The sequence below is a fragment of the Diadema antillarum genome, unplaced genomic scaffold (genome assembly GCF_040938485.1).
Source record: "Diadema antillarum isolate AM-2024a unplaced genomic scaffold, OU_Dant_1.0 seq00000854_RagTag, whole genome shotgun sequence".
NCBI classification, from domain to species: domain Eukaryota; kingdom Metazoa; phylum Echinodermata; class Echinoidea; order Diadematoida; family Diadematidae; genus Diadema; species Diadema antillarum.
Window position 1 is genome coordinate 98410 of NW_027271725.1, and position 27010 is coordinate 125419.

The window sequence follows — 27010 nt, forward strand, 5'->3', positions numbered from 1 at the left end:
TAATCATAATAATAATAATAATAATAATTGCATTTATATGGCGCTTCATACTGACGTTTCTAAGCGCAATCATGACATTGTGATATCAATATTTCAATGAAATATAGCAATATATTGAAGGAGGGGCCAAAGGAGGTAATAGCGGAGAGCGATTACTGTTTTCCCTGGATAATTGCATCTGACAAAATCGAGCAGAGTTCATTTTCACCAAGTCGAGTTGAGTTGAGAACGGAGGTGTCCCACCAAGTCATTTTTGTGTAAGTCCAACAATTTCTGCTGTAAGTTGCTGTGTAATTTTCGTGTGTTCGTGTGGTTAATATTAGGGGACCGAACCTGGACCCCGTTTCATAAAAGTTGATATGATAGCAACTCTTGCTGGGATGGCAGTTGTCATGACAATACAATAATGAATCTAGTCTGTGTTCTTTGTCTTTCGATTACCACTTGACATTTTTAGGCATTTGTATGTTGTATGACATCATTGACATTACATTAAAATCATCCTAAACCAGCTGTAAACTAGATTTGATTCGTGACGTGACACAAATGAGATAGAACTTCTAACGTTTGAGCCCAAGAGGTGATAATGAATGCAGAGATGGATATCCGTAATTAATTGCTTGCAAACTGTGTTGATGTAACAGGTCACGTGTTTAGTGAAATAGTGAATTACACACAAAAACATTATTTACACGTCGAAGATGGCATCCTAGTAAGTTGGTGTAAATTAAATTGGTGTTATTTTATGAAATGAATGTCTGATCACATTCAATACGCATAAAAGATTTGAGCTCAATTGGATGATTGGTTCCTGAGATACAAAACAAAGGGATATCTGAACTTTGACCTTCATTTGCATAGCCAAGATGGAGTCATACTATATGAAATAGATATAACTGAATTAAATATATTTGTATACTTACTCAAAAGTGAATTAATGACAAATGATCAATAACATGATTTAAAAAGTCTTTTTTTATGTTGAAGGGAGGTAAAATATATATAGACATATAACAGGCAAAGAGAGGCAAAAAATTACCCCACAAGGACTCGAACTAGGGGCCATAACAATGGGAGGCAGATGCTCACCCGCAGCTAGACCAAAGTATTCCCCATAGACTTTACACGTGAGTGAAAATCAACCTACAGTACTTCAAAAGTCCAATTTTCAATCAAACTTGACACCATGATCCTGATGTCTGATTAAAAAATGAAGTTCACACTTCCGATAGCTTAGAGTTTCAGCTACAACATCTCAAAAGTTGGAAGAAAACTGAGTCAAAATGACCAAGTTATTGCTCGAAGAACGTTGCAATGTACAATCAAGATTTCAGAAAAAATCTCATCCCATAGACGTTACACGTAAATGAAGTAAATTTTGCAATGTCTCCTTTAATCAAACTTTTTCACCATGATGACATCATCAAATTGAAAAATGGATGTTACAATTCCGAAAGAAAAACTGTATCAGCTATAACATACTGAAATTTGGGAGAAAAGCGACCAAGCATTTAAAGTAAGATACTCATGAATGAATACAAAATTTGTGATGTCACACATGAAAATTCTGATTTTTACATTCAAACACCAGTATGATGTAACAATGTTTCATCAGCCATTCTGACATATGAAATCATATCTACGACTCATATGCTTTCATATTATGTAACAAAAAATGGGGGTCACCCCACATCCTAAGGAGCTATACATTGTGTAGCCGATTGAAAGTAGGCTTCATTTAAGCATATTTTGACAGCTTGTGGCCATAGACGCATGCGCGGATTTTAGTGTTTGACATGCGTGTACGGTCTTGTTGTTCCATGACAATTATTGCAAATTTATGGAAATATAACATTATGAACTCCGGAATCCAAAACAGTTGAAAAAACGACATTTTTAGCTTCTGTGCTGTGCGCGCGGACGCGTACACGCAGATTTTTTTTTTTGAAATGCTCAAAATGGTCTGAAACTCACTCAAAACATATCAAAAGTGGATTTTGAGCATTTTGAAATTTTGATGCCCGCATGTGTGCACGTCATGACGTGCACACCAAGTCACATGGCATCATCTGATAGATAATGACATGACGATTATGTGTACCATGCCAAGTTTCATTGATTTGTGATGCTTAGTATCGAAGAAATCGTTGATAACAGTTTTTTATGGTCAAAATACAAATTGGCATCTAGATGACATCACGATTGACTGATCAAGTTCAAAATAGGGGACTTTGTAAAAGTATGTGAGACAGAACTACTGTGAAAATTTCATTGGGACTGGGTACAACATGTAGGTGGTTTCTGAGAAAAACAAGTTCGAAATTTATACAGTAATAAATAAAAATAAAAATGAATAGATAAAGACCTGATACGAATACAATAGGTGATATGCATAGGTGATATGCATGTTCTGCATATCACCTAATTAGATTAACCTCTGGGCGAGCACTCCACTGTCTACCATGTGTATGGAAGCACTCTGAATAAATACTGTAGCCGACAATTTGAGTTGTTGAGAAGCAACATAAATTCAGACACCTCTAAAAGTGCCTATTTCACCTACCAGCTATCTGGCTGTAGGCTGGCATTTATAGTGTTATACCAATAGACTGCATCATACATTTACATGTTCCTCACTGTAAACTTGAACATATCCAGACTGTTCCCATGATCTTAAGATGTTTTTCTTCATTCATCCTCTTTCCGCAATACAACAGGTGTCAAACAGAGTGTCCTGGGGTGATGGATCAGCTAGCACATGGACATAAGTTCCAAATCACTTATTTCACGCAGTCGAATTTATACACAGCCCTGTCACTGTACACAAGTGTTGCCATCTTTATAGGCAAATTGCACGTGCTTCACACAGTGTTTGGTCAGGCTAGCAGTCAAAGTGTAGCGATTTCCTGGCATATCGATTCAACAAAGGTCATCAATTTGGGTAGTAAAGGAATATTTGAAGAGCCAAATTTTACCTGGTGATTTATTTTTGATTATCGCTACATCTATTATGTATTCAGATTATAATAATTCCATTTCTTAGCATTTTTCATGCCAAAATATCACCACTAAATGCAAACCTTTGCATTTACCACTGTGAGAATGTGATAATACAGTAGATCTTTGATCGATTGACTTTGATGAAACTAAATTGCATTGTCTATTAAAATAATTGTTGTCATAGATACATTGTACGGTGAAAGTATGGAGGCAGGAGAAGTCGGCAGCATACTGGCAGCCACGATGGCTGAAAGGGGAGATGAGGGTGAAGATGAAGAGGATGAAGACTGGATGCACCCTGTGTCTTTTCCTCCTGGCTTGTCAATGCCAACAAGGTCTGATGCTTTGATGGCACAAATGCCATTGCAAGGTGAGATTACACTGTCAGTGATTCTAGCGTGAAAAGAAAGGGGAATAGTGTGAATTTGGGGTCCGTACAACTTTTTATACTCCTACCCACACATAGTGTGTACGGTATAGGGGTATATAGGAATCGCTTGGATGGCGGATGGCCGGGTGGTCTGAACTTTTTGTCCTCAACATTTGAAGATCGCTCAAAACTTAGAACTGCCTGAACTTATATTGCAAAGAGTATACCACATTTTGTCGTGTGTTCAGTACTTTTAGGAAAAGCAGAAAAATAAGCTGCTTCCCCAAGTACAGTTGTACATAGGTTAAAAGGTCACAAGGGCATCTTTGAGCCAGCATTACACTCCTACCATGAAGAGACTTCTGACCTCATACTTTCTCCAGCAGAAAGGACCATTGTTTTTTAATGCCTCCGCCGCGAAGTGGTGCCGGAGGCATTATGTTTTCGGGTTGTCCGTCCGTCCGTCCGTCCTTCCGTCCGTAATGAATTTGTGGACAGCGTAACTAAAAAACCTTTCGAGGTATCCTAATGAAACTTGGCATGTATGTGTATTAGGGGGTGAAGTTGTGCCTATCAACTTTTGGGTGCACATGCTCAAGGTCAAAGGTCAAAAGGTCAAGGTCAAATACATAAAATTTCACTATTTCCACCATATCTGTGCAATGCCTGAAGATATTTTCTTGAAATTTAGTGTATGCATGTATTGCCCAATTAAGATTCTTTAGTGAAAGAGTGGGGTCATGAGGTCAAAGGTCAAAAGGTCAAGTAAAAATATCAAAACTTTTTTCTCTGTATCTTGGAAATTGTTCAAGGTATCTTCATGGAACATAGTATATATTATACATGTACTGACTGGCAGTGAATATCTAGAGAATATAGGGTTCATTGGTCAAAGGTCAGGGGTCAAAGGTCAAGGGCAACACTTCAAAATTTTACTATTTCCCTCATATTTATGCAATGCCAGCAGGATTATCTTTTTTTTTTACACTTGGTGTATTCGTGTATAACCTTATAGAGATTCTCTGGAAGCTTTCTTTTTTCTTCTCTTTTTTTTTTTTTGCCTCAAAGGTCAAAAGGTTAAAGATCAAGGGAAAGTGCTAAACTAACTTTTTCCTCCATATCTCAGAAGTGGCTCAAGTTATCTTGAAACTTACTACATATTTATGCATGTTGTGCCTGACAGTGATTATCCTATGAATTTTAGGGTCAAAGGCCAGATGAAAATGGTAACAATGAACTTTTCATTATAGAAATTGCACTTTTCCTCCATACCTTCAAAATTATCCATTGCATAAACTTATGAATGGGTCAAAGTCAAGGTAAAGTCCTTAAATCCCCAAGTACATGCTCTCCTATTCATCCAATTAAACCTAGGTCAAGGAAGGTGAAAATTCAACACATTTGTGAAAAACTTGTCATTTTAATATTTTGCCAATTTTGTGAAAATGTAATCACACATTGTCTACATGTACTATAGACCTATTAGGAGAATCGTGCATTATGGCGGAGGCATACCAGTCGCCTTAGCGACATTTCTAGTTATTGCGTGCAAGGGATACCAGGGAAAAGTCCATTAATTTGATACCACACTCATAGGGATAGTCTGTTTACATTTAAGCATATATTCAAGTTTATACGTATGTAGATGTAGCGTGAGAACTCAAAACTTGATTTTACGTATTTATAGGTCGGAAAATGCTTTGTTTCATGCATTACATGTTTTTTTTCTCTGGACTTTTTGGTAATTAATCTCCAATAATTTACAGTAACTATAAGAGAAAATCATCAGTTGTGTTATCCCATGTTGTTACCGGTATTGATGTCTACGCATGCCAGCAGGTGCTAGCCTGTGAATCTTGCCAAAATAGCTACTGTGGAATTTTAATCATGTCACTAATTCTAAAACTTGGTCAGGCATTAGTAAAATAATCCGCTCTTCATAATTTTTGAACAGTGCAAAACGCACTCCACTTCGCCTTGTGTGTTTCTTTACTGTGTTTACTTTACACCTTGTGTACTTTGCATTATTTGTACAGTGCACCCCCGTTGTAACGAAATGCTCGGGACTGGCAGTTTTCTTTCGTTATAACCGAACAAATACAATATATAACGAAAACAAGGGAAATACGCATTGTATGTTCTGCGTGTTGAATACTCATCATATACTAGAAAGCTGTGTCAAATGGGATGGTACCTTTTAAATTTCGTTTAGGTTTTACATTTAAAAGAGAGCATAAAGTTGTTTGTACTGTCACACATGTAGTAGAAAATGATGGTTTAGGATTCGGTTACAGTTTGCTACTCTAAAGATTTTTTTCTTACTAAAGTTTGTTACTCCAAAGGCTCCTTATTCCGAAGTATCGCCATTCCCGAGATCCCGAAGGTTTGTTCATCTGAAGTTTTGCTCTTCCAAAGATATGTTATTCCGAAAGTTCATGATTTAGATAGAAATATATTGTTCGTTTTCCGAAGGTTCATTGGTCAGAAAATGAAATGAGGTTCATCATTCCAAGGGTTTGTAAATCAGAAAAAATAAGAAAGGTTCACTATTCCGAAGGTTCGTTGTTCCGAAGGTTTTCTTAATCTAAAAATGAAAAAAAGTTTTGTTATTCTGAAGTGGGGTTTGTTAATAAAAAAAAAAAAAAGGAGAGAAAAGTTTGTTATTTCGGAGGTTCGGTTTTCTTAAGGCGATTGTAAGGGTTGTAATCCCAAAGTCTTGTTAGTGGATTCACCTTTTTATGCCTCCGCCACGAAGTGTTGCCGGAGGCATTATGTTTTTGTCGAGTCCACCGGAGGTGTGGGGAGACTAAGGGATCGCCTGCGGCGTCTGTCCGTCTTGTAGTCCGTCCGTCCGTCCGTCGTCGGTCCGTCCGTCCGTCCGTCGTCTGTCCGTAACGCTACAAAAACTTGAATAAATCTCTACTGAGGATTTCAATTTCAATCAAACTTGGAGGGAAGAGTGGTTATACAAATTTTACCAAACATGAAGGGCACCTCAAGGTCAAAGGTCACAGGCAGAGGTCAATGAACTTTAGGGCCCAATGTTGAGTTTTTAGGGCGCGTTTCGATTATGGGCCATAACTTTTGATCCGTAAGTGTTTGTGACCAAACTTGGATGGTAGATGTACCTTGGGGAGTTGATGGTCACCACAAGGTCAAAGGTCACAGGCAGGGGTCAATGAACTTTTAGGGCCCAATGTTAAGTTTTTATGGCGCATTTTGATTATGGCTCATAACTTTTGATCCCTTTGTCCGTTTGTGACCAAACTTGGATGGTAGATGCCCCTTGGGGAGGTGAAGGTCATCACAAGATCAAAGGTCACAGACAGGGGTCAATGAACTTTTAGGGCCCAATGTTAAGTTTTTAGGGCGCGTTTCGATTGTGGCTTAGAACTTTTGATCCCTATAGCCGTAGGAAACTTGGACGGTAGATGCCCCTTGGGGAATTAAAGGTCATCACAAGGTCAAAGGTCACAGAAAGGGGTCAACAAATTTGTAGGGCCCAATGTTAAGTTTTTATGGCGCGTTTCGATTATGGCTCATTACTTTTGATCCCTTTGTCCGTTTGTGACCAAACGTGGATGGTAAATGTCCTTTGGGGAGTTGAAGGTTGCCACAAGGTCAAAGGTCATAGGCAGGTCAATGAACTTCTGAGAGTTAGAAAAATATTAATTTCTTGTACGTGAATGGGCGGGACACAATTTGTCACTTGCCTTGTTGGGTTGTCCGTCCTTCCGTCCGTCCGTCTGTAATCAATTTTGTGGACAGCATAACTAAACAACTGTGAGGTATCCCAATGAAACTTGGCAGGTGTATGTATGAGGGGGCGAAGTTGTGCCTATGAACTTTTAGGCACAGATGGTCAAGGTCAAAGGTCAAATGCTCAAAATTCACTATTTCCCCCATATCTATGCAATGCCTAAAGGTATTTTAATAAAACTTAGTATATACATGTATTACCCAATAAAGATTCTCTGGTGAGCGTTTTGGGTCATGAGGTCAAAGTTCAAAGGTCAAAGGTCAAGTGAAAATGTTAAAATTTCACTTTTTTCTCCATATCTCAGAAATGGTTCAAGGTATCTTCATGGAACGTAGTATATATGCATGTACCGACTGGCAGTGATTATTTAGGAAACTTTGGGGTCATGAGGTCATGGATCAGGGGTCAAAGGTCGAGGTCAGCTCGTTACATTTCACTTTTTACATCATATGCAATGCCTGCAGGATTTTTCTTGAAACTTAGTGAATACATTTACAGTACTCTCCGTGTAATCAGGTATCGCTTAAACGGGTACGCCGTTTAATTGGGCAGTATTGTCAAAATTAGTTCCAATGCACCTTAAAATTACCTGATAATCGGGTTCCCTCTCCGCTTAAATGGGTAAATAATTTTCTTCTTTAGAATCGAATTTCTACCCACATTTTATCTCAGATATAAACACTTTAAAAACATGAATGTCAAACTTTCCATGGCTAATCACATTCTTTGCCTAATTTGCAAAAAAAGACCAATCATTTGGGGAGTTATTAAACATTAAAACACATGTACCAGTACCGACTTGCCACACGTAAATGAACACTACACATGTAGCTGGTACTCACACTTGCATAGACAGACAGGACTTGAACACACTTATGGTCCTTCCTTGCTCCGCAACAACATTCACAATACAAGAAATTTGCAACGAAAATCAGGCCGTGCACCATTTCCATAATTTTGCTTTTCCCAAGTCACTTCTCAAAAAGTAACCCGACATTCTAAGTGACAATAGTGCACGTAAAGAGACGTGTTCATTTCAGAAAACGCCTGCATGTTAGTGAGGAGTCTATAGTCAAACGACAAAGTTTTCTGAAGACATATTAGTCCATAAAAAAGAGTGTAAATTAGTGCTCTTGACTGAGCAAGTGTAAGGTATGTAGGGGCCTATAATGTGCCATGCAAGCATGCGTGTTGAGCGTACAGTGTAGGTGTTTGGTGCAATATACAATGCATGTATACACATTGTATGTGTCAAATGTGAATCAGACGTGTTCTTCTGTTGATCGGGTACTCCGCTTAATTGGGTAGGAAACGTTCTGCTCGAGCATACCTGATTAAATGCAGAGAGTACTGTATTACCTAATAGAGATTCTCTGAGAAGTTTTTGGCCAAAAAGGTCAAAGGTCAAAAGGTGAAAAGTCAAGTGAAAGTGCTTAATTTCACTTCATCCTCTCTGTCTTGGAAGTGGCTCAAGGTATCATCATGGAACCAATATTTATGCATGTTCTGCCTGACAGTGATTCTCTTGGGAATTCTAAGGTCATAGCGTCAAAGGTCAGGTTAAAATGCTAACAATTTACTATTTAATACAGATATTACACTTTTTCTCTATCGAACAGATACCTTGAAAATTACTCAATGCATAGATTTATAAAAGGGTCATAAGTCCTCAAATCCCCAAATATGTGCTCTCTTAGAAAATGTGGCCAGTCATCCAAAATAAACCTATTTCAAGGTAAGTTAACACTTATAACTTGTCATTTTAGTATTTTGCCAGTTAGATGAAACTGTTATCACACATTGTCACGGCATACTATGGACCTATTAGGAGAATCATACATTATGGCGGAGGCATACCACATTTCTAGTTCACTTTTGGATTAATGAAACTTTTTTTTTCATGTTCCGATTAACAAACGTTTGGAATTCTTATCATTTCAGACTGACCATAACCCTAACCCTAACCCTAACGTCATAATAAGAACTATATTTCATTGTTGGATTAATGAACGTTTGGAATAACGGTAAAATGTTCGTAATAACAAACCCTATTTCAGCTAACAGACATTCAAGTGTATCAGAATCTGTGTGTTTTGTAACAAAGAACTTTTGGAACAATAAAATGAACCTTATTTAATCTTAGATTATTGTATTACAATAATGGAAGTTCCCCTCAGAAACTATGCCTGACACACGGAGTGAACAGTGCTGTGAAGCGTTTGCCCATGCAGAGATGCTCTATAAATGCTTCATCCGCTATGTATTTTTGAAAGCGATCCGCATTTCGTCATAATGGAGCACATTTCTTTTGTCTTTCTTTGTCAGTGGCGCTCGGAAAAGAAATGAAAATTCCGCCATAACTGTGTTCGTTATAAGCGAATTTTGTCCCATAGACTATAGGCCTAATGGCAATAATTTTGGAACCAGAAGTTGTACTTCGTTATGACGAAATTTCGTTATAACCGTGTTCGTTGTAACGGGAGTGCACTGTATACCGATGACAAATCATTGTTATCATCAGTTACCATCGTTTTTATCACCATCTAATTTCTGTCTTTTTCACCCGTAGTACAAGTTCTACATGTTTTATGAGTTTTTACCTGCCCTTCTAAGGCAGATTTTTTATTCAATATTTGTTTTTCTGAATCGCGTGCAGGCTGTGCTCAAGGAGCAGATGGGGGAATGTCCAAGCCCCCAGAGGACAGATTACCAAGCATGGAACTCAATACTCACAAAGCTGGAATGGAGGGCCTAGACAAGGAGAAGATCAACAAAATCATTATGGAGGCATCAAAGGGATCAAAGTAAGACCTCGTCATTCATCATTCCTGTCATTGAGGGAAATTTTCTCTTCACTTAAACAAGTTTTGAAGCCGTGGCTTGGTAATGGAAATATCTGATGTTAGTCATCGAGAAACACCAAATGATGTGTCCAGATGTGACTGAATGATGTGTGAATGCCGATTGTTCAGTGTTGGCTTTCTACTCTCTGTGTGCAGAAATTGAAAATGCTAACAGCAACATTGTCATCAATGTGTAATATGTTGTAACAGGTTCTATGAGAATCAGAAGAAGCGAGACCAGCAGAATAGTGAGAGGGTTGCCAGGATGATGGCCAAACTTGCTACCTTGACTGATGCAGAGAAGAAAGCAGCACTTCGACAGGTATGTAAGACCAATTAACCCGTTGACGACAGACTGATTTTGCGGTAACACGCATTTCCCATAGACACCTGCCCAAGTATTCTTTGGACTCATCTTCAATGGGTTAAGCTACTATCATCACCTAAGGGTTCTATTGTGAAGCATTTTAGTCAAATGCAGTGGTTCACAGGTACTTCATAGACATATAATATATTTTCCTGTAATTGTGTACCTATACTGTAACGAGGAATGTTCACATGCGTTTTAATGGCCTGAATTTCGCCAGAGCCAAGGTTCGCAAAATTAAGATGCATGTGAAAGTTCTTGTCTACACTTTATGCATTAGATGTTAGAGGCAACTCATGAAAATTTCATGACGCAATAAAGGCCGTCGCCTCCAATTCGCGAAAATTTCATGCTGCGAAAATATCATGTTTTATGTCTGATGCCCAGTATGATACATGCCCTAAAAGGGAATTAAAAGATTTCTTTATATCATTGTCCTGTGACATTTATTTCACATTTTTGTAGTCATCTTATTTAGCAATGGCAGTACCAAAACTTTACAAAACTTACTGATATGTTTTACCAATATTTCTGCATTTACTCAACCCACATATATATATTTGGGTTTCATTCCCCTTTATTTCGCTTAATTCGCCAATTGGCGTTCATGCTAGAGTGCTGTGTTTGCCAATTGGCACAGAATCTAGGAACTGATATACGCACAGGTTTGAGTGTGTCAGTCGGAATTGTGTGCATAAGATAACTATGGAATGCTTAACCCACGAGGCGAAGCTAAGTGGATTTAGGCTAAATTCCATAGTTACCGCGTGCACACTATATTCCACCTGACGCACGAAAAGACATGTGCGTCATCTGTGTTATAGAATGGGTAATTTTCTTGCCAAAAATCAATTTTTCTATCATGTTACCTGATGACAAATTTACTTGATGCATTTCCTTTTGGTTTGCCATAGACGAGAGCCGGATAATCAGTAAATACTGGATGCATGATTTTTTTCAAAACCATGCATCCAGTATTTTACTGGATGCATGATTTTTTAGCCAATAGGCGTCTCGTACTGAGTGTGCGAACCTTTGTTACAAGTGCGCGACAACATGTTTACCACTGTGACTCAGCGTGCGGCCAGAACAAAATCAACACATAGCTCTCGACCAATGAGATTGCAGGATTCTCGCTACCCATTCTATAGTTGTCGATGAATAGAGATTAATCCTTATTGTGTTGCCTTGGCCTTTCTGTTGGACCGAGGCACATTGCTACAATTGAGTGGATTTTCAGACTTTACAACTAAGTTAAGTTTTAGGGGTTACTGAATGCTGATGAAATAGCTTGGCAAGTTATGCTATCAAAGTACCTGGGCATGTAAAGGGTTGATATCATGTTCATCCCTTTGCATGGAAGAATCCTGCTGTGTCTTGTATGATTGTGAATCCTGTGTGAATTCCATAATGTAGTAGAGATTGGGGTAACCAAAATTGTGCTTATTGAGACTCCACCTCCTGTCTACCTGTGTGTCAGGTCCAATAAGATGTGTTGAATCAACAAAATGAGCATTTCAGTGAAAATAGGTACATATGTATCCATACCATGGTTTACTTATATGCAAACCTAGTCATGTCTGTGCCATGTCTGTGTCAATCTCACAGGCAGACCAGTCGGTGATGGAGCTTGAGGCGAGTCGAGACCTGTCCCGGACCATTGTACACTTGGACATGGACATGTTTTATGCTGCTGTGGAGATGAGGGATGACCCAAGCCTGAAGGAGAAACCAATGGCCGTTGGAGGAATGGACATGTTGGTATGTTCATCCCACACAGAGTAGTAGTGTAATGTTTGCAGCTCCTCCTTCAACAGGCAAGCCAATTTTCAGAAAATGTTAGTTCTACTAAGGAAATCTTGGCATCAATATCCCACGTGTTAAAATCTGCACTTACTTTGCAAGAAGGAATAATTATCTTGTGCCTTCTTTGTCATAGTTGTTATTGATTATTTGGACGTAGGGGTACACTGTGGGTGTTTCACTAGCTGCCCCCTCAGGTTTTAGCATAGCAAAAAAAAAAAAAAAAAAAAAAGCCCAGCCTAATTGAGATTAAGCCATGTCAGGAATATTTCACATTCCACCCCTATCCTTTTAATTCAGTCTGGATTGATGTGGTATTGTATGAAGTAGATTTGGACAGGAGCAGGTTGTTCTCATTTCTCTCCCTCATCGTCCAATAAGGAATACATGTGATAGTTTATGTGTCTTCCGTCAAAATTAAGCAAACCTTATTCAATTTTGAGTAGCAACATCTGTCCATATGCTATACATAACTCAAAGTTATTGCGCTTTGTTGGGAATAGCTTGAGATACAACATGTAAAATTCATATACTCCTATACCAAGATTATTGTCTATCAATGTGCTTCACTCTCAGTGTGCTGTACTCCTTGTGCCATTGTTGATTTCACATTCAGTCAACTTCAAACTACAAGGCTCGCCGGTTTGGAGTACGAGCTGCAATGCCAGGATTCATTGGGAAAAAGCTTTGTCCAGAGCTGGTGATTGTCCCCCAACACTTTGACAAGTATAAGGCTGTGAGCTACGAGGTCAGGGAAATTCTGGCAGAGTATGACCCAAACTTTGCCCCAATGAGCCTTGATGAAGCTTACTTTGATCTGACAGAATATTTGGGACAACGGCAGACAATGAGAATTGAGGAGAGGACATTTCCTTACCGACGACCAGACTCCTGTGACCAAGACTGTGTGGATTTACGTAAAGACCTAGTGACAGGTGATCACAACAGTATTCATGAATTCCAAAATAAAACAGATGATGGAGAAATGACTGCATTGCCGGCAGAGACTGATGAAGAAACTGTGGGAGATGGATCATGCCAACAGGAATTACAAAGGACAACTCCTCTGGATGCCTTTCATTCTTCCAATAAATCTCTAGTCAGTGTGAAAGATAATAAAGGGATGTCATCAGGCAAAGAAGGACCAGGTGATGCTGCTGAGGAAGGACAGCAATCCTCTGAAGAGCAGAAATATGAAACCTTTGGGCTGACAGCTGAGGAAGTTGTGAGAGAAATCCGATTCCGGATTGAGCAAAAGACACAGCTCACGGCCAGTGCAGGTACAAGAGCTATTTCGAAACATTGATTTACATGATACATGTATCCACAAATCAAAAGTTATCAGTACTTATTCTTTAGTTTGATGATGTGATGAACCGGTACTTGTTCTTCACAGATATTTGTACAGAAAAGGTAACTATCATGGTAAAGGTCCATTACTATCAAACATTAATCATGTGTGGATGTAAGGTGTAGCAGTAACCTGGCAGTGGTCTACGTCTCACTTTTGCCCTCTTTGCCCCTAGCATGTGGGTTCATCATGCAGATCAATGAGAAAATCTGCCTGCAAATTATGTTCCAGATGTCGTCTTGACAGATATCTACAATTTGGATGTTCTTTGTATCATGCTTGAATCTGGTTTTCTGAAAGGAATATCATGTCAGTACACGTGTAGTTCTTCACACCAGAATATCTCTGCCTACATTTGTTTGACAGGAATTCTTTTTTTTTTTTTTTTTTTTTGCAAATGGTTTTTAACATTATACATATTGCCAGATGTACAGTTGTATTCTGCTGCCGAAATCTTATGAAGTTTAACAACTCTCTCTTTTTCCATCCTTTGATACTTTCAAATGTCAGGCATTGCACCAAACTGCATGTTAGCCAAGGTGTGTTCAGACAGGAACAAACCTAATGGCCAGTATACAATCCAACCAACCCGAGAAGCTGTCATGGATTTCATCAAGGACTTACCAATCAGAAAGGCAAGTTTTGAATTGTATCGTAAATGCTACCAGACCTTGTATTTCCTACGATTTAATACTACAAGGGACTTCCAGTAAAAAGTTCTTATATCGAACCATTCTCTCACCTCACATTTCCGTGATTTTGTTTCCTTACATTACGAATGTTAGATATACATGTAGTAGATTAAGACATGGAGTTGAACTTTAAAGCAGTTTTGATAAAAGTTGGTGAAACCATGAGAACTCAAATGGTTGGAAAAGGAAATTGGTTTCATATGAAACCCAACCAATGTTTTATATTGGTAGTTTATCTGTCTGGCTGTGACATACAGCATACACAGAGTGCTATAAGCTTGCAAATACCCATTTTACTTTCACAACCATTGTTTGCCCTGCTTCCAAAAGGTGCTCGAGATTTTATCAAGAGCATTATGGAAAAGTTCTGTAATTAGATTTGTAGCTATCATTGTTGTGTTCCCTGTGTCTCAGTTATCCCAGACAGTGATGTAGTTAGACAGTAATACTCACTCTCAGTATGTGATATCTTGCATTCTATCTAATTAACCCATCAAGTCCTGGGGTAATTTTTGCTGCTGAAATGACCATTGTATGATGCTCAAAATCAGAAAATAAAAGTACAAAAAACTGCCAGTTTCAGAGAGAAATATCAGCTTGAATTTATGAAATGAGTGTTGCAATTTAAGAATCTTAATATAAATATGTGTATTTACAGTCTTTTGATTATCTGCAGCTGAAGTTGCGAACAGTGTATGATCAAACAGGTTCCAAAAGAGAAGTTTTTATTCTAATTATTTTTCTAATTAATTGGTTCCTTCACTGACTTCCCTTCAGATATCTGGAATAGGAAAGGTGACAGAGAGGATGGTGAGTGCCCTGGGCATCCAGACCTGTACAGATCTCTACCAGCAGAGGGCGCTTCTCCACCTTCTGTTCTCGTCAATCTCCTCACACCATTTTCTGCGAGTCAGCCTTGGCCTTGGTGCCTCTCATATAGAAAAGTACAGTCTATATGTTTTGTTGTTATTGTTTTTTTGTGCTTAATTGCTTGTTTGTTTTCTGACTTGCTTTTTTTTATTCCAACTAGAGATACAAATTTAATTCACTTGAGTTGACAGTGTGTAACAAATAATCAATCCCAGTAAATCTGTTGAAAAAAAAGAAGAAGAGAAAACGAAATATTTTTAGACTTTTGTATTTTGCTTAGGCTTTACATGAAATATACCTCACGACTCATGACATATTTGTATGTTATTTGTTGACAGGGAAATGGAGAAGAGAGTTTTAGTTTCTTCAGCAACAACGACAGCATAGTCCCTGATGCTTGAATTTGTATTGACATTCCTTAGCTGACAGAGTATTCTTCTAAGTCCTTTCTTATTTTGTATGTCTGTTTGATCAGAAATAAATAGGAATTTGCATTTATAATGAATATCAACAGTTGGCCATTGTTCATGGAGCAAATATCTGCTCCCTCAGACCCGCTTGAGCTTATCATCATATCTCAAAAATTGACTAATGATCAACAGAGCAAAGAAACACGGCAGACAGAGCACTGTAGTAAATGGGATTGCCTCTCCTTGACATGCCATGGTAGCTTTATTTTTAGGGTAAGACAGCTAGGATTTGGAAAGGACAGCACTTAACTGATTATCTGGCAATTAAAAAAAAATGATTTTCACCAACATTTGAGATAAAAGGTCTTGTCACCCCAGCATCATTATGTCATGAAAGTGGCACTCAAACTGACAATCTGCAATGGCCTGACATCACACTGGCTAAGAGATCAAACACTTTTCTGAGCTGGAGGTAAGTCAAAAAAAAAAGTGATGGGTGTATGATAATCACAGTAAATCAATCAATTCATGTTATCTGAGCAGTGAGTTAGGTTATTAACGTATTGGATTTTGATCAATTTCTTTTGTTCAGTGATGGTGAGAGAAAGAGTATCAGTACGGAGAGAACCTTCCGAGAGATCAGTGTCCCAAGTGATCTCTACAACAAGTGCTGGGAACTCTGTGAGGCACTGGATAGAGACCTGAAAAGGAAACATATCATGGTGAGATTACTAGCTGATTTAGACTTTGCTCAAACACTGTATTATCTACGATAGCCGGATTCACACGTACAAAATAGGGGATGACGATCGCGCTCCATATCTCGAGATTTTTTGCAACCATTCACACGCTCCAAATTAGCGGGATAGTGATCGTGCTCGGAATCTCGAGTTTTTTGCAACAGTTCACACGTACAGAATTATCCCACTAATTGTCGATTGAGAGAACAGCCAAACCTGCAAACTGGGTCACACAGCGCACTTCACTGCCTGCGCTTCTCTTTGGCCATTGTTTTTTTGCACGTCAGTGGTGTGGTTCGCGCGCCGGTGTTGTTTTGCACCAAAGAGGTTAAGGACCTCTTTGCAGAGGCCTCGCTGTTGTGATGTGCGCATTGCATGATGGGATATAAAACCTCGAGATTCTAAACCCGACTGTTCACACGTACCAGTGATGGGCAAATTAGGGCGGTAATTTAGGAATTAGCGCAAGATTTCTTGGGATTAGCATCGCAATGCTGATCGCGCTACTTTTCAGGTTTTTTGTGTCCACACGTGCAAAAAACTCAAGATACTGATTGCGATGCAAATCTCGAGATTTGTATCTCACTAATTGGTGTACGTGTGAACCCCCCTAATGTGATTCTTTTTTTTTTAATGAGTTGGGAATGTAGATCAGCCACACCCCTAAGCATATCCTGCATTTGTCATTTCAAAGAATGTTATGTATCATCATATTCCCAGGGATATCCTACATTCATAAATATGAATATCTTGATTCAAAAAGAAACTTCATCAAAGTTGATCATATCCTACTGTATGTGTACAAGAGGGTACTTTAGATTTAGCAATGTTGTAAGCAGCTGCGATTGTGGCAATGGCTTCCCATTTGTCTGACACTGGCAACGTTTCTTGACAGATTTTAGTCAATTTCAGTATGTGCATGTAGCATTAAAAAATCGAGGCGCATATAATATTTTATGGTAGAGCGATTGCATGTTCCACCTTTATACTCAGAAAGGTTGATTTTTTAGGGTGTGCTTGTGTGGGCTCTACTAGCCATATTTCTGGACTGATTTTGTTCCAGTTTTTATACCCCCGCCACACATAGTGTGAAGGGGGTATATAGGAATCACCGTGATGTTGGTCGGGCGGTCTGTTGCAAAATCTTGCATCGCGAACTCCTCCTACAGTTTTGAAGCGATTTAGATGAAACTTAAGATAAATGATGATATTGAGGTATAGATGTGCAAGACATGTTTTTGTGCCTCCTCCACAAAGTGGTGCCGGAGGCATTATGTTTTCGGGTTGTCCGTCCGTCCGTACGTCCGTACGTACGTCCGCATTCGTTTACGCGATAACTTGAGTAATATTGACTGGAATTTTACCAGACTTGGTCCAAGTATAAAGTATGATGGGGCAATTAGTTGATTAGATTTTGGGTGAAATCGGCCAAAGGTCAAAGGTCAAGGTCAAATCATGAAATTGTATACGTTTACGCGATAACTCAAGACTGGATCAAGCAAATTTCACCAAACTTTTTCCGAGAATGATGTATGATGGGACAATTATTTGAATAGTTTTTGAGTGAAATTGGACAAAGGTCAAAGATCGAGGTCAAATCCTAAAATTTAACTGTTTACGTGATAACTCAAAACTGGATGAAGCAGCTTTCACCAAATTTGGTCCAAGGATGATGTATGATGGGGCAATTAGTTGAGTTGATTTTAGTGACATTGGCAAGAGGTCAAAGGTCAAAAGGTCAAGGTCAAATGCTAAAAATGTTGCTATTTCACCCATATCCATGCAATGTCCGAAGGTATTTTTAAAGAAAATTTTTGTAGACATGTACTACTGCGTAAAGATTCTCCAGAGAGTTTCATGTCATAAGGTCAAAGGTCAAAAGGTCAAAGGCTAGGTGAGAATGTCACAATTTCACCTTGCAAATGGTTCAATGTATCTTCATGGAACTTGGTACATACGCATGTACTGACTGGCAGGGATTATCTAGGGAATGTAGGGGTCATGGGTCAATAGTCAGGGGTCAAAGGTGAAGGTCAACTCAAAATTTTACTATTTCCCTCATTAGCTAGTATTGTATGCAATGCTTGCATTATCATTTTTAAAACTTGATATATACATGTATTACCTAATGTAGATTCTCTCAAAGGTCAAAGGTTAAGGGTCAAAGGCCAGGTTTAAATGCAAAAAAAAAAAATCTATTTATACTGTGATTACACTCTTTCTTCATACCTTGAAAGTTACTCAATGTATAAACTTACAAAAGGGTCGGTCAGAAGTCAAGTAAAAATCCTCACTTCCCCAAATGCGTGTACCTGCACTCTTAGACAGTGATAGCAAACCTAGTTCAAGGAATGTGAACATTCAAGATATTTCTGACAAACCTGACATTTCAATAGGCAGTATTTTGTCAGTCATCACACATTGTGAAGACATTGTACCATACACCTATTTGGAGAATCACGCATTATGGCGGAGGCATCAGTCGCCACAGCGACATTTCTAGTTTGTGTTTGTCAGACAATGCGTTGCCATGGTAACCATAATTTTCCAAAAACCTTGTGGATTGAATAACTGCCATAATATTTAAGCAATCAATTTCAAAATTGGTATCTATGATGATCTAAAGGTGTAGTTATGCAAGACACTCTTTGTGTTTGTACTTGACGAAGCGTTGCCATGGTAACCGCATGTTTTCTTCGAAATCTTGTGGAGTGAACAACTTCCACAGTTTGGAAGCAATTGAAATCAAATTTGGTAGGCATTATGGCCTTGAGGCATAGATGTGGAACACATAATTTTTGTGTTTGTCGGACAAAGCGTTGCCATGGTAACCATAATTTTACCAAAACCTTGTGGATTTAATACCTTCCACATCATTCAAGCAATTACGTTCAAATTTAGTACGTATGATGATCGGGAGGTGTAGTTATGCAAGACACCAATGTGTTAGTTAAAGGAAAATGTGTTGCCATGGTAACCACTCATTTTTGTACAGTATTCATCGCATAATCGGGCATCTGATAATCGGGATCCTCGCTTAAATGATATACGCTTCCCAGAAACATTTCTAACGCACGTTATATTCACTGGATAATCGGGCGGGGACCTCTGATAAACAGGACAATTTTTCTTCAAGCGATCTTTGATTTTGTTAATATTTTACACAAAAAATCTACCAAAATACCACAACAATATTTCAAAGATTCCGTATCAGTTGTCGTTTACAACAAACTTACAAAGCAAGCTTCGGATTGGTGTGTTTTGACCTCCGTCCATCCAGTACATGTACATGCATAGCCACGAAAGCGCCGTGTATAAGTATCCATGCCATCGCAAAGCACATGCCTTCGCGAACATTCTTCTCCCCTACAAAAGCAAAGCCATGTGCTCGCTTGCAATTCCTACTCGACTCACATCCAATAAAAAACATGCCTTGCTCATACAGCCCAGGCTGTGTGCGTTGTTTAATCTCAGTCATACACTCTGAGGGCAAAATCCATTGTTATCGCGCGCCTTCGTATCTTGTTATCTACTGTCTTTGGTTTCAACTTTCAATACAGCTGTACACTGTGATCTGTGGGTACGTCACAATCTTCCTCAGTTGTGACTGGGCAAAAGTTACGTGATTGAAATGAGGGCTATGAACAGTTACGTATTCAGTGAAATGGGGGAGAGAGTGGGAGGGAGAGCGTGAAAGATGAGAAGGGTTCAATGTATGTGCGAATACGTAACGTTTTATGAATCTAGACTATGAGCTAGACATTGATTACGTGTACACGCGTGTTTGACAGAAGAATCGAACCCGGTTGCGATTACTCTACATCATTGCGAGAATGCAGGGAGAGCTGGAGGGTCGCGCCGAGGGGTAGCGTGTTGTGTATTCATGTACATGTACAGTACGTCAGTATGCATGTGTGTGTGTGTGTGTGTGTGTGCACTACATGTACATGTCGTATGCCGTTAGTGTGTGGTGAGTACTCATCGCGAAATCGGGCACCTCGCTTAAAGGGGCCGTGTTTGCGACTCCCAACCTGTCCCGATTATGCGATGAATACTGTATCAAAATAAACCATTCAAGCTATGAAGGTCAAATTTGGTGTGTATGATGGTCTTTAAGTGTAGTGATGCTGGGGGAAAGCATGTTTCCATTTGCTGTAAGTTTTATACAGGGGAAACTCGGTATAACGAACACTGCTATAACGAGATATCGGTTATAACGAGGAAATTTTCCTGGTCCCAAATTTCCTTCCACACAAGTCTATGTAAAATGCTACTCTTATAGCGAGATCGGCTATAACGAAATAACTGCTATAACGAAATAAATTTTGTGACTTCCAAACAAAGAAAAACATAGTCAATCAAACCTGCTATAGCGAGGTAAAGCAAAATGCCTTCGGTGAAGCTTTACTTCGCCTAGCCGTGCTATCGTCTTCCGAGATTGTAAAGCTTGATGCGCCAAAAACTGTCTTGTACACACATAATCATTTTCTTCAGTGCACTCCAGCTAGCACTGCATGTGGTACGTGTAAGTGTGTGTGTGCGCGCACACTGATACATGCAGAAAATGTGGTGGGACGGCCATATGTATACATGACATCATCATGACGTTTAGCACGTGTGAGGCAATCTGATGCTGTGATTGGCCTTCTACGTAGGGAATTCCCCATCTTCACACACACGCAGTCATAATGTACATACCGGTACAGAATATGTCACATACACACACAGCATTGTGCAGACCATATTCAAGCTTTCCACACAACACACACCCATACGATAACCACATACCAATCCACAGACGATCTTGACACAATCGCAAGCTATATAAATTTACAAATTCAAACATCTACAATTAATAAGAAACACATTCTTGATATTGGATTTCCTTGGCGAAAAACATCTTTTTACCCATAAAGGTGAGTAATTCCCCACACACAATATCAAGTTATCAGTATTGAATGAAATGTGATGGGTAGTCCCACATGTGCAAATTAATGTCTTTATGTTATGCCTTCTTTTATGCCTACTGATATAACGAGATATCGGCTATAACGAGGAAAATGACTCGGTCCCGACCATCTCGTTATATCGAGTTTCCACTGTACTCAGTGTCAACTCTGTAATTGTACAGTAAACTAAAATTATTCTGTTTCCAATTCGACAAATGCACAAACTTGGTATTAATGTCATTGCCCTTATGACATCACATACTATAAAGCAACACTAGGGGCGGGGGTATTAATCACCTTCAGTGATAATTCTAGATTTTACAGATGTTAATCATAGTGTGATTTGAACCCCTATAAGTTTTGGTAATGCTGCCCACAACATTTAACCTTTTACAAGGTAAAATGCAGCCACCATGTTATACTTTTTGCATGTGCTCTACCTTGCACATATCTCATTCAATTTTCTTCAAAACTGTATTGGAGATGCATTAGACCAAAACTTAGACCCCTTATTGCACGTTTTAGTGATGCTGCCCCCAGTGTTCCACATTTTATAGGGTCAAAGGTCATGTTGTGGTTTGTGTCCTGTGTGCACCATAAAGATGGCATTTCATGACATTGAAATTTTGTACTGGGTGGTAAGATTTATTTTATTCAAATTCGATGTGGATCTGTAACTTATAGGGTATTGACCTCCCTTGTGCTGTCTTTACATGTATATGGAAAATGATGTTTTGCATGTCTCCTTGTCTGCACTCTTCTGACCATATTTTAGACAAATTTCATTCAAGTTTTGGACAGAGTTGTATCAGCAACTGCCATTTTTTTTTAAAATTTAATTTGTGTGTGTGTGTGTGTGTGTGTGTGTGTGTGCGTTTCCTTTTTTTTCTGAGGCTGCCATCAACTGTCAAGCATGGGCTTAAAATGGCAGACTCATGCATTTTTTTCCTCTCTTAAACTCAAAATAAGCATATCATTGTCTTTGTTCAAGTACTTTAAGATTATAATGATCACTATACACTTACTCTAAATTCATTCTGTAGATTTTTGTTCAACTACATGTTCTTTTAATGTTAACTCATGTTTGATTTTTATGGGAAATTGCAGAAATGATGTAAAACTGAACAAACTGAACAGATCCTAGTTTGTTTGATTTTTTAATGAGTTTCTATTGTATATAGCCTTGAACTCTCATGTTGTATTTTTGTCATTGTACTTTTCACAAGAAGACGAGCAGAATTTTAGCTACCTGCTCACAGAGACATGTTAAAGGGCTTGATATTAACCATCTATAGTTGAAAAACATTATGGAAAAATTGATAACAGGAAGCTTTCTGTGATGGTGCAAATGTCCTATCCTTCTTTCCCTCTCAGGGCAAGACAGTAACCATTAAACTGAAGAAGGTGAATTTTGAGGTGAAGACTCGTGCCTCATCCCTGAAGAGTCCAGTGGGGTCAGCCAAAGAGATCTTCCCTGTTGCCAAGGAGTTGCTAAAGACAGAGATCAAGGCCTGCCATCCACAACCTCTTCGGCTCAGATTGATGGGTAATGTATCACCTCTGTTACACTCAGTTTTATTGTTCATTAATCTTCATTAATCACTGACCCATCAGAAATTCAACAAATGAGAATTCTGCCTGTAATCGACCATGAATTTTGTACCCTTTGTAGACTGAAGGGCAATGTCAACTTTCACTTGAATTCTTCTTGTGTGTACTGCTGGTTTTGTTCAAGGTAAAGTTAAATGGTCCTCCAAATGTAAAGTTGTGTTACCAAATTTTCAAAGGAATCCTCATCTTTGCTGTGTCATGAATAAGTGCAAATCTGCAATGTGGAGACACAATATGGCAGCTCTTGTCTTCAAATCCAATGTAGTTGGCAACAATTTTTTCTCTTGTCATCTTCATGACAGGAGTGAGGTTGTCAAGCCTACAAGATGCCAGCAAGGAATCCAGGAGTAGACAGGGAACCCTTTTGGACCTATTCAGCAAAAAGCAAAACCTCAAAAATTCCTCTCAGACCACTATCACCAAAGACCTCTCAGACAAAAACACTAGCACTGCTGTTGATGGTAATGATGATGATGATGATGATGATAATGCATTACCCACTCATGAAATGATTGGTGGATGTTCAAGCCTTGTACTTCAGGCAAAAGAAGGACATTCAGACTCCAGCAATGGTGCGAAAGATTCCAGAAGACAAGACTCTTCAGACTCTGATGATGCTTTGAGTCATGCACCTTGTAGCACAGTTGATGGAAAAACCTCAGAAGAGCAACAGCTCCTGACCAGCCAGATTCCCACCCAGAGTGAATCAAGAGAATGTCACACCTCAAAATCACCTGAACATGAAAACTCTACAAGGACTTCAGATGTTTCTCAGTCACAAAGGCACCATATTGATGGTGACAGCTCAGAGCACTTGGCAGAAACCAATGGCAAAGCATATGACACTGGGATTGAAACTGAATGTGTTGCAGCAAAGCAGATATCTGAACATCATCCTGGTCGTGTTGCAGACTTTGTATCAGAAGTTGACCAAAATTTGACTCCCATGCAGTCTTTTGTCTGCCCCATCTGTGGTATGACAAAGGAGTACCCAAGCTTGGTTGCATTCAACCATCACATTGATGTCTGCCTGAGCAATTCAGCCATAAAAGAGATACTGCAAAAAGGTTAGAAATCAACTCTAAATGTTCAAATTGTGAGCTTCAAATTTTTGGCACAATGGTGTAATTGTTTGTGGAGAGAGTGCTGACAAATTCTAAGAAAATAAATATTTTTTACAACAGCCAGGTGCTATAAGCATGCCCAACGTATGTAGCTTTCATCTTCACCTATGTGTTTTTGTTCAGTTAAACAAAGGCTGTGACAGATTGTTTGGGAGTGATATTCTCATTTCTGTAAGCTTTACTCAATTCTGTAAGCTTTACTTTGTCCTTGCTATTTGTCATCACATGAAGCAAAACAACTTATTGGAATTCATTTGTCTTTCGTAGAGGCACTTTCCACTGAAGTAGCAGACATTGGTGTCAACTGGAATCTATTTAAACTCCAGTATAAAATATTGAACTAGCAGTACTACTTTTGCTATTGGCATGCTTCCACTATATTGCATTATTCTCCCTATAGGACTACAGTACATCTTGACACTGTAAGACTAGTGTCACACAATTGGCAAGACATTTAAATGACATGTTTGAAAGTTTGATGGCACAACCCCGAAATGTTTTGAGTGGTTATATGTACTTTCCTTCAACCAAATTTCATGTGGATGGTACAATTATTTCAAAGAGCAGTTATTTGGGAATTTTAAAAAGTTTAGAAATAGAACTTGTGGTGCACTATTAAGATACAATTTTGTAGATTTTTTTACCTCATGACTACATGTTTATGACCATTTTCAGCAGAGAAGCCTTAGATGATAAAATGTGTGCTACATCTCCAAAAGCTTGAGTATATAAAAGTTTAGAGATATAGGGGAATTAGTAAAATGGTAGCATTATGTATTGACCTTTGACACCTCACCCTTGACCTTTATGCTTTGACACTTTATTTTATGTCCCCATACATGTAAACTTTGAAAATACATGTGCATACACTTGTAAGTACAATACTAAGTTTCATGGAGATGCTTAAGCCACTTGAGAAACATGAGAAACCAATGAAATTTCTATGATAGCATTATTCTAGCATTTTAACCCGACTATAGACCCTTGACCTTTGGCCCCAGACCCGAAACTTCCCAAAAGAATCATTACCAGGCAATATGTGTATAGTATGTACTACTAAAGTTTCATGAAGATACCTTGAACCATTTTAGAGCTATGGAGGAGAAAAAAGATATTTTAGCGTTTTCACTTTACCTTTGACCATTGACCCCAAGGCCCATCTTTTTCTGAAGAGAAGCTGTATATATGCACTGTATAAAGATTGTTGTCAGAAAAGTGTTGTTTCAATATATAGTAATAATTGTATGTATGAAAATGCCTTCTACCATTGCAGAGATACATCGTACAAGGGAATCGTAAAATTTAGAAATTGACCGTGACCTATGACCTTTGGTGCATGCACCCACAAGTTGATGCGCTCAGCTCAGGTCAGGTACATATGCCAGGTTTCATGTAGATTCCTCAAATGGATCTACAGTTACGCTGTTCACAGAAGGACAGGCAGACAGACAACTTGAAAGCACAATTCTGTCTGAGACACTTTGCTGCAGAGTCATACAAAAATCTTAACCAATAGTTATGGAAACCTGGTGGGTCCTATGCAAATTACACATATAGACCTACAAGAAAAGACTTGTGCTAATCTTGTTTAGAAAAGGGTTGATTGTGTGGTCCACATTGGCAGTTTAGATCGATGAAGATCAGAAATATGGTTTCAAGTAGATGCATGTCACAGCAACCTCCTACTTTACTTTTTCACACAGATCATACGGCAACTCCCAGCTCCTCATCTAGTTTTCATCACAAACCAAGCAGACCCAGCCCTCAGAAGAAATCTGCTCAAAAAAGGTACTGTTTGTGAACAAGTCAAGAGAGAGGGGGATAAATTTTGCGTCACCATGTCTAACAAGTGTACGGGAATCTCATTACAAGGGCCACAGAATGTTTTTCTGCATGGGGGGTTGTTTCCTGCAGTATAATGAGGTCGTTTGATCTGCCTAGTTAATCTTGTTATATCTGGACTCTCCTACTATTCTTAACTTGGAACACACTCACAAATGTACACTGAGTGAGCATGGTCTGCAATGACCCAGTCACAAACATGTACAAAGTACCACCCAATACTGAAGAATAGGAAAAGCGGCAACAAAGTGCTACATGTATTCTCGCAAAAAAAAACAAAAAACACCAAAACAAAACAAAAAACCCAACCTAAAATTGATTTATTTTGAAACTTGTTGTCAAATGTTATAGATTCAGCAATAGTCCGGTCACAGATGGGACCTGCCTTACATTATGTTGTTATCCACTAAGCCTATCACAGCTCATATAGTACAGAGCACACATGTACAGTTATGTATGTGCGGCTTGTCAGTGGAAAAAGTCACATACTGTAACAGTGATAATGCAGAAGAATGTTAGGAATGGTTCAAATCCAACAGTAATGCACTGGTTATTAAAAGACACATGGTTTTGTCACAGTGCATCATAGTTTTGTCTTCTGTTTCATTTGAGACCAGAAGTTTTCCTTGTTATACAATGTACCTGCACAAATTTGTCTTTGCTTTTCTGCCCTTACATGACCTTGCACTGACCTGGCAGTTTACTCTGTTTAAAGCAGATTTTTCTAGCTTGGCTACTGTGTCATGGTACTCCCCTATAATCACTTTCTTTTCTAATGAACAACAACAACAACAACAAAAAGAAACAACACTGAAATGAGAGAATTCAGCTCATGTATATCATCTTACGTTGTCATTATTACACTGCATATGTATTTTAATTGATGCTAGCAATTTGTCTACAGTTCAGATAAATGCCCTGTAAGCTCTACATTTTGTCCTTTTGAAATACAGCATAGTGATTACACAACAAACACTCAACACATCGCTGGCCGGCTTACCTTGTCTTGTTATTTGTGCTCCTGCAGGTTGAATAGCAGCCTTTTCCTGTACCTACAGTTGTATTTTATTTATTACCTTTCTCTGCAGAACTCTTCCCACATCCTCTTCCTCCAACAAGAAACGAAAGTCTGAGCCCCACCACAGCAGAACCTTGCATCACTTCTTCCAGCAACATCCCAAGAACCAGTGAAAGTGGTGGCAGCTAACAAGCAAAAAATAAAAAATAGGAAAAAGAAATAGATAAACAAACAAAAAAAGGCCTTCAGTGCAACTTTTT

General features: G+C 38.8%; 1 protein-coding gene across 1 annotated transcript; it reads left to right on the forward strand.

Moving 5' to 3' along the window:
- The first annotated feature begins 60 nt into the window (after window positions 1–60).
- On the forward strand, window positions 61–26939 carry LOC139740449 (DNA polymerase kappa-like). Its single transcript, XM_071651047.1, has 13 exons — window positions 61–257; window positions 3185–3370; window positions 9787–9934; window positions 10184–10295; window positions 11949–12101; window positions 12760–13423; window positions 14005–14129; window positions 14964–15130; window positions 16059–16188; window positions 22530–22701; window positions 23069–23833; window positions 25594–25678; window positions 26821–26939. The coding sequence occupies exons 2-13, from the start codon at window positions 3205–3207 to the stop codon at window positions 26921–26923; spliced, it is 2790 nt and encodes a 929-aa protein (XP_071507148.1). The 5' UTR covers window positions 61–257; window positions 3185–3204; the 3' UTR covers window positions 26924–26939.
- The last annotated feature ends 71 nt before the right edge of the window (window positions 26940–27010 follow it).

What these genes read in the sequence shown, in the direction of transcription:
- LOC139740449 (XM_071651047.1), top strand. Translation starts at nt 3,205, where the DNA reads ATGGAGGCAGGAGAAGTCGGCAGCATACTGGCAGCCACGATGGCTGAA. An exon ending in AGGACTTACCAATCAGAAAG is followed by an intron (nt 14,130 to 14,963) that starts GCAAGTTTTGAA and finishes ACTTCCCTTCAG; the next exon opens with ATATCTGGAATAGGAAAGGT. An exon ending in TCTTCGGCTCAGATTGATGG is followed by an intron (nt 22,702 to 23,068) that starts GTAATGTATCAC and finishes TCTTCATGACAG; the next exon opens with GAGTGAGGTTGTCAAGCCTA.